This window comes from Arachis ipaensis, chromosome B06, assembly GCF_000816755.2.
Source record: "Arachis ipaensis cultivar K30076 chromosome B06, Araip1.1, whole genome shotgun sequence".
Taxonomy (NCBI): Eukaryota; Viridiplantae; Streptophyta; class Magnoliopsida; order Fabales; family Fabaceae; genus Arachis; species Arachis ipaensis.
In genome coordinates this window covers 134,115,827-134,124,602 of record NC_029790.2, presented here as the reverse complement: position 1 = coordinate 134,124,602, position 8,776 = coordinate 134,115,827, and the positions used below count along the sequence as shown (strand labels likewise).

General features: G+C 33.4%; 2 protein-coding genes across 2 annotated transcripts in view; both read left to right on the top strand.

Moving 5' to 3' along the window:
* On the top strand, positions 4,325-5,506 carry LOC110263863 (F-box protein At5g07610-like). Its single transcript, XM_021105721.1, has one exon. It carries the CDS (start codon positions 4,325-4,327, stop codon positions 5,504-5,506), a length of 1,182 nt encoding a protein of 393 aa, XP_020961380.1.
* LOC107605569 (uncharacterized protein At3g49720) overlaps positions 5,927-8,776 on the top strand; it is a gene marked incomplete in the record, with an annotated part of 3,960 nt that continues 1,110 nt past the window's right edge. The window contains 6 exon segments of the mRNA XM_016307481.2: positions 5,927-6,058; positions 6,173-6,403; positions 6,798-6,837; positions 6,948-6,989; positions 7,983-8,357; positions 8,751-8,776. Of these exon segments, the coding sequence (XP_016162967.1) occupies positions 6,290-6,403; positions 6,798-6,837; positions 6,948-6,989; positions 7,983-8,357; positions 8,751-8,776 (597 nt within the window).

Below are 8,776 nucleotides of genomic sequence, written 5' to 3'. Positions count from 1 at the left end.
GAAAAAAAAAACAATATAGAATTTACTATTTTGTTTTGAAATTAAATAAAATTTTAAAAAAATCTTAAAAATTTTATTATTTAGAGACATAGAAGTTGATATATTATATCTAGAGAAAAATTAAGAATTAACGTTGAAAAAATAATTCTGTGAAAAAATAATTCTTTGCATAAATAATTCATATTTAACGTTGAAAAACATATTCTGGGAGTAGTGTGTTATTTCATGTGTCATTTTTACCATGATAGTCGTATTTAATTGTTTATCATTTGTTTGTCACAGAACCTCAGGTTTCAAGCTCTGTGTCAAGTTAATAAATATTTTAATCCTCTTATGTTGCATTTGGTTTTTTATTTAAAGGATCGAGCTAATGAGATATACAAGCGGGTTGAAGATCAGAAGTCTAGTAGATGAAGAAATCAGGATGCATTATTGGTAATGAATAATCAAGCTGTCAAAGCTGCCAAACCTTTGAAGAACCTTTTGCAGCCCTTAAAATGTAGAGCAGAAGAGAGCATAAAGGCCATATTTACAATTACATCTTAGATGCTATGGGAGCATTCTGATGGACATAAATGATCCAATCATTTTAAATTACCAGCAACTCAAATTTTATGTTGCTGAACATTCAGCAAAGGGAATACTTTGCTTTTCATCTGTAAAAGGGTTAAAGTTGAAGCATACACAGCTTGGGACAAGAGAGAAACTGTGTCTAGGTTCCTTAATAAGTGAATATAGTACTTTTTTAATTTAGTTCGTTATCAATATACTTAAATGAATTGTAGCCTTCGTTTAACTGTGGCTAACTGAACAGTTTTAATATGTTAAGATCATCACAGCTAAGTTATACTATTCGTACATGAATATAATATTTAAAAAGAAAGATAGAATAGTAAATAAAAAATCCATTATTTATATAGATAAACAAAAGAAACGTATAATATCAATTTAATTTTAAACTTCTACATAATAACAAATAAGATTAACACCTTCTCGTAAATACGACAAAAGATTGAACAAATACACATCTGTGTGTGGCATGTCACCAAAGAGAATAAGCACTTCATTCTCATTTGCCATTCTACTAAACCAAGTCAAATAAGTAGCCAAGCCAGGATCAATTAGGCTCTTTGAGTAAATAGAACTACCACAGTGATCTGAATGGTGGAACTTCTTCTGAAGTGGTTCTAATCTCCAAAGTTAGAGGCACAAAGACAAAGACATACTCAAGTCACAAATACGAGAAAAAGCAGATCAGGCTAATGCAAGGAGTTAGGATACTCGAACTACTTCTTTTTTCTTTTTCTTTAAATTAAAAAAAAAAAAGTGTTCCCTTCCATGAACCAAAACAGACAGAGAAGGCCACTTCATTACTGTTTAGGAGTATATACACCTAAATGAACAATTTTCTAGCCTAATAAGAACAAATTTCCAATCCACAAATCTATGTAACTACAAAACGTAGTATTTTTGGAATTCTACAAAATGTAGTGCAAACAGGGATGGTCTCGCAGATTCAATTCATAGAATAAACAAACAATGCAAAAGTAATTCAATTCGCAGATTTCTACAGCTAGATAAATGCAACCAGGGATGATTTAAATTGATTCTAATTATATCCTAACAATATCTCATTAATTCAAAATTTAATTTTTAAAATTAAAATGAATTTTCCTTTTTTTACTTTACGTTGTTGAAAAAAAAAAAAACGTTTCTATCTTTTCTCAAATTCAAAAGTTAGTTTGCTCAGCTCCCTATCCTAATTGAAAGTGAGATATATATAAACAGTAACACACTCGTGAAATATTGAAAATGAAGTGAAGAACAATCATGAGTGACAACAAAGAGTTAATCTCTTCTTTAGCGGAAACAATTGAAGGAAACGATTACTTACTCACTCAAATCCTTATTCGTGTGCCTCTCAGAGATATCATAACCTTCAAATGTGTCTCCAAGCGATTGGATTAAGAGAAGACTGACTCTGAACTTGGTAATCTGGAGATCATTAAGCAAGTTGGGAATTGCCTTGAGTTTTGGGTTTCTGAAAGGATAAATAAAATTAAGTTATGATAATAGAGAGTTAGAATATGATTTAAGATTACTAGACCTGCTCACATTTTCATATAACATGAAACAGTTTATAAGGGTCAAACAGTTTCGTACTGAAACATTGTTTCACTCTCATAAAAGAACTCTATTTTCTCAAAGGAAGAAAACAGGGGAGATCCACATCAATTACAAAACTTTTCTCTCTATTTTCTCAAGAAATGAACATTTAATTGTAAAAAACTTGCCAATACTTAAGCTTACATCATAATGAGTTCTTAATACATGGAACAATATTGGTGAAATGCATGTGTAAGTGTTGTACAATGTTGCAACCTGAGGTAGCAACATATGATTCTTTGATATTACGAGATCAAACCAAACAAAACGCGTACTCCACACCCACACACACATGCATCACATTGTCATTGAGTATCTAATTCGTTATCAAATATTATTTAATTATTATATATCGCAGCAAATGATAAAGAGACCTTTTCCTGAATAAAATATGGCCTCTAGCCCTCATGGTTTTCAACAAATACTAAAGAATACCTCAGCCAAAGCCCGAATCTTCATCTTGATTCCAAAAACCCAAGAAATTTACCAAGTTACAGATACCTATCTGAGATAATAAGCAAAGACTTATAATTGCCATTGGAGAATGGCACCAAGAGGCATACAAAGAAACATATAGATCCTTCCCAGCAGGATTTACCAGTGATTGCTTCAAAAGATCTCGGATCCCAGATAGTTCCAATGATATAAGTAACATCAATTTCAGAGCCTGAAAATTTTGTTACAAAAGAGGGGGGGATATTAAAATCCATATCAATACCACTCTACTACACAGGATTGGCTAAAGGCCTATTAAGTATTGTACACAAAATATTAAAATGCATATCAATGTGAATCAGTATACTTTCTATAGGTCTGCTCAAAAGAGAAAAAACAGAACCATGGCCGACCCGGGTGACCAGTTCAGAGATACTTTTCAAGCCGCAAGCAGGACTTGTACCAGATCAGACTCCAACCGAACCATGAGAACCTGTTTAAAATTCCCAAAGGGAAAATGAAATACATCAATTAACAACACAGCCTCAATATTAGTAACATAAACATAGCATTATGTGAATATCTATGATCATCAAACAAGCATCTCATGACTTTAACTGACCTGGCACTCTCGATCCTCTAGATACTCCTCAACAATGACCCTACAACCAGCATTGAATCTACAGCTTCATATGCCTCTTCCAGTGACATGGCAACAGTAACTCCTTTTCCAGCAGCCAGTCCATCTGCTTTGATAACTTCTTGAATATATTGTTTTGCAACAGATGGAATTAATCCAGGATTAATAAGAAATAACACATCCAAAAACCAACAGAATACAGGTTTGAGTAATCCTCTTAGAATTAGAATGTTCCGAGATTCAATGAGACTACTTATTAGAAACAATGCATGAAAAATTCATGCACAAAGAAGCAGAAATATTCCAATAGAATAAGGATCAATTACTCATCTGATCAATGAGAAAACAGACCTTAGCAGTTTGACTCCATCAATCACTAATCGTTCTCTGCCACAACTAAAAAGCAATATTAATGTCTGCTTATAATAATCTTGAAGCTTAAACTAGACATTGCAAATAAGACAATGAAATGAAGAATAAAATTACCCTTCAACATGCTCTAATTAAGATAGAAAGAATCCAACACTGGATATATCCAATGAATCTCAATATCAATCTAAGATAGAAAACTCAAACTTTGAACGTGGGAAATATGATACTGACGAGGAAAATAAATTCCACATGGCTTGTTATTTGTTTATATTTTAAACGTATCGATACGTATGAATTTATCATCGTACCAAAGAAAACACCTTAAAAGGGGAGAGGGATAGTTAAAATTTCCAATAATAGAGTTAAAAGAATTTTTTTTTTTAACTTGATTTGGGGTGATTTTTTTTTTAATCCTTTGTAACCTACAAATTGTACAAATTTTTTATTATCTAGCAAAACCATATAAATAATAATAATGGATCTAAATTGATTCTAATTATACCCTAAAAAATATTTCATTAATTCAAAATTTAATTTTAAAATTAAAATAAATTTTCCTTTTTTACTCTAGGTTGTTAAAAAAAAAGGTTCTTTCCTATCTTTTCTCAAATTCAAAAGTTATCTTGCTTCGCTCCCTATCCTAATTGAAAGAGAGATATATATCAACAGTAACACACTCGTAAAAGATTGAAAGCAAAGTGAAGAACAACCATGAGTGACAACAAAAAATTAATCTCTTCATTAGCGAAAACAATTGAAAGAAACGATTACTTACTCACTCAAATCCTTATTCGTGTGCCTCTCAGAGATATCATAACCTTCAAATGTGTCTCCAAGCGGTGGCTCTCTCTCATCTCCAATCCTTTCTTCAGCCGCTGCCATGCCACTGTAAAACAAAGAGTTTCCGGTTTGTTCTTAGATCTCGCCCCTGATACTGAATTGTATCAAGAAGTGAAATTTTTCTACTTAGACAAGAAAACCTACCGCTCATCTTTTTCATCATTCTTCTCCAAAAACCCCGATCTACGTTCTTCACTGATAACACAATCTTGCAACGGCTTGATGCTGCTTGAATCGAAAGACGCCGTGTTTATCTATAACCCTACCACCGAAGACAAGAAAACCTTGCCCTCTTGCTTTCCATGGTTTGATTCATTAAATTTGCATTACTCTCTAGCTTTTGATCCCATGCATTTTCTCGGTTATAAGGTTATCTGCATTTTTGATGGTGTGAATTCAAAGAATGAATGCTTCGAAACCATGATTTACTCTTCGAAATCCGGTGTGTGGAAGCGCGGGTGTTCCTTCCCGCCTACCTTCTCCGTTGATTTCCATAGGGCGACCTATTTCAAGGACTCAATTTATTGGATCGGAAGCAAAACGACACTGCGTTTTGATCTGAAGGAAGAGTGCATGAAGGATGACATACCTCCGTTGCCGCCGCAACCTTGTCATTATGGATACGTTCTTGCGCCTGCATGCGGTTACATGAATTTGACTGGATTTGAATCTAGTGAGTTTTCTGTATGCGTCTTTCGGTTGAAGGAAGATTATTCTTCACCAAGGTGGGTTCACATGCACAGCATTGATCTTCGACCTTTAATTTATCAAACTGCTCTTGATAGAATTGAAAGCCCTTATACTTATAGAAGCGGCGACTTATCCTCTGTAAGGTACGGACGCCTTTACAGTATAATACATCTCATTGAAGATAATGAGGATGACATGAGTTTGTTGATACACCTACCCGATAAAGTTGTTGTTCTGCGGTTAAAGGATAGAACCTATTACTGTGTGTGGGACGTACCAATGGACAGATGGTATAGAATATTCCCATCGGTTTGGGGTTGGTCTAGAGCCTTTGAGTACAGGGAGAGCTTAGCTAGTGTTTAGAAATTAGTCAAATTACCAATTAGAAGTTAAAATTTTTAAAATAAAAAATAATAATGAATATAAAAATAAAATAAAAATTATTTATTAAAAGAAAAATAAATGTATATATAATTATTTAATTATATAAAAATATTTAGATAAATTAGGATGTGTTTAGTTTAGCATTAGAAAGAAGAGAAACAAGTTTGAATGCATTGAATGCTTCCTCTTTTTGTTTGAATTTTTTTTCTCTAAACGCCAACATAGTGATAGTTATTGAATTTATTTTTTTTTATCGATTCTACCCTTTATTTCCTTGTTGGTAGTTTTTTTAGTATTCAAATATTTTAAATATATAATTATATTTTTGAAACTAATATTGCTTTTATTTGTTTTAACAATATTTTTATAAATTATAATATAATTTTTTATAACTTTATTACGTGTAATGCACTTTAACATGTCTGTGCAATTCAACAAGCAACAGAACAGAACAGAACAAGACGCGCATAATTCAGATCTAACTCTTCCATCGTTCTCACAATTATGCACTCTTCAATCCCAATTCCCATTGTACGGATCCATTTCTTCGATTCCTACCGCATCTAACACGTTGTTTCATTCCTTTGATTTTAGTTGCCTTGTTTTCAATGCTGATGTTATAATCTTGTTCCTTTTTTTTTTCAGATTGATTAATACTAGTATATAGTAACAACAATAATAATAATAAGGCTAAGAAGAATAATAAATTATTGTTATTATTGTTGTTGTGGTGGTGGTGGCGAGTAACTGAATCGGGAAGAGATGTCTCGGAGGCCGGTGAATCCTTCGAGAAGGTTCGGAGACAGTGGCGGTGGATTGTTCTCAAGTTCGAAATCGAGGTCCTCGTCAATTTTGCCTATTGGCCTCGTAGTCTTGGTGACTTTCTTTCTTTCATTCATTCATTCTTCTTCTTTTTCAAGTTTCACATTGCAATTGTTGGATTTATACATTTTCGGCTTACTTTGATAGAGAGTTTATCTAAACCAGCTAAGATTTGGTATAGTGATAGAGTATAGTGCACCACAAATTAAAGTAGCTAAATGCGGTTTGAATCTTAAAGTAGCTAAATTACTTTTGATGCCGACAATGCTTGATTAGGATTGCATCTGATAGATTTGGATATATAGATTACAATATTATAATTATAAGATATAATATATTTGCAGAGATGCCTTTGATAGATTTTCTTTGTGTTCAGTTTAGATTTTCAGTACTCTGTGTGTTTGGTGAGGTTCTGATTCTGGCTTTGATTTTTTGCTATTTTTTATAGGGTGGTCTGTTTTTCATTGTCTATATGCATAAGGGATCAGGTTTGTTTTTATCTGTTATTGTTCTCATTTTGTTGCTGTGATGAACTTTTTGTTTTCTGTATATTACAAGCAACAGAGCTTATTAATTTTTGGTTATGAATATATTATAGGTGGATCTGGTGGTCACTTAGATTCTGTTAGCAGGATTGAAGGTAATTTTCAATTTTAATTTCCTTGTCCTCTTGGTTATGATTTGTTCACTTTCAAGTTATTTACCATTTAATATAGTATTGTGGTTTTTAACTTGCTTTGATTTCATTATTCCGCTGCATTTTACTTTACTTTTGTATTGATTATGAGTCATGGTTTACATGGAAAGCTACTTCCTAGTTAAGGAACCCCATAATGTCATGCTAGTGGGGAAGTTTTGTAACTCCCTTGATGGATTTCCAACTCTTAAGAAGTCTTAATTAGCGATGAAAGATTAATTGCCTGTGATTACTTTCTCCTTGATGATAATCTGAAGTTGAACATCGGCTTGCTGCATTATGTGCAATTTTTGGCCTCCAGTACTTCATCGAGTTATATGAAGAAGGGTTATTGAACACTCTGTAGTTTGGGGTTGGTTGTTACTGTGAATTATGGTACTTCAATAAATCATAATCTATACTAAGGTGCCGTGTTAGAACTTAAGATGCTTATCTCACTTTGGGTCTTGGTTACATTGTTCTCTAGATGGATTTCATTTTCTGCCATCCTTCACTTTATAAATAGCTCGTGCACATTGTTTTGAATTGAACAATAAATATAGCATTGCATCTTGTAAGTTTGGACGTTTTGTGGCAAGGGAGAGGGAACAATCCAAGGGGAAAAGGAAGGAAAATGAGTGACAGATTATTGCAACTTTCCTTCCCATAGTTTGACAAAATCCTCATACATGGAGGACCTTTGAATTTTGTATATTTTATTTAATGATGGTACGGGTTGGATATCACATGTTCGTCCTTCATTTATAGACATCCAAACAACCTTTTCCTTCCTTCCTTTTCCTTCATCCTAATGCCTGTAAAAGCAACGACTATGTAGTGTTCCATATCATCAATATTTTGTTCATTTGAATTGGCACAATTGACCAGCTTTATCTATCGGTAATTAGCTTGCCATCTATGTAATGTCAAAATAATATTCATAAATTCCAAATGCAGGTGATTATTTGTGCAGTGGAGAGGTCCAACAAGCCATTCCTATTTTACAGAAAGCATATGGAGATAGCATGCATAAAGTTTTGCATGTTGGACCTGATAGTTGTTTTGTGGTCTCCAAATTGTTAAGGCAGGAGGAAACTGAAGCTTGGGGAATTGAACCGTACGATATAGAGGATGCCGATAGTAATTGCAAAGCACTTATCCGTAGAGGCAGTGTGCGTGTGGCAGATATCAAGTTTCCTCTTCCATACAGGCCAAAATCTTTCTCACTTGTAGTCGTTTCAGATGCTCTGGATTACTTATCTCCCAGATACCTCAATAAAACACTTCCTGATTTGGCAAGGGTATCAGCAGATGGTATAGCGATATTTACTGGTAAGAGCATATTATAGAATCTTTGAGTTATTGATGATTCCTTCCATCAATGTAATAACCCTTTAAAACCTGCACTAAATAGAGAAGATTTATAGTTATAACCTGACATTGGGAAGTGAAGGTAGGGCATGCATTTCCAGAATTCTTGTTCAGTTTTTGATGTTGCTCAATAGTATCAATTGATTCATATTGCTGAGCTTGCCTAAGATCAAGAGCGGTATTGGTTTTTAAGAGCAGAAGTGTTTTTCATGTGAACTATACACTTAAAAATCTGTTTCCATTATGACTTAAAGCATATCATATATAATCTCTTTGATGGTAAATTCTAAACAGTTGCTAAGAGTGATGATTCGTTGTTGACTGGATTCTTGATCTAGTATTCTCTTGATGTAGGCTTTCCGACTCAACAAAAGGCCAAG

Excerpts from the sequence above, each read along its gene's own strand:
- LOC110263863 (XM_021105721.1), top strand. The coding sequence starts at position 4,325 with ATGAGTGACAACAAAAAATTAATCTCTTCATTAGCGAAAACAATTGAA.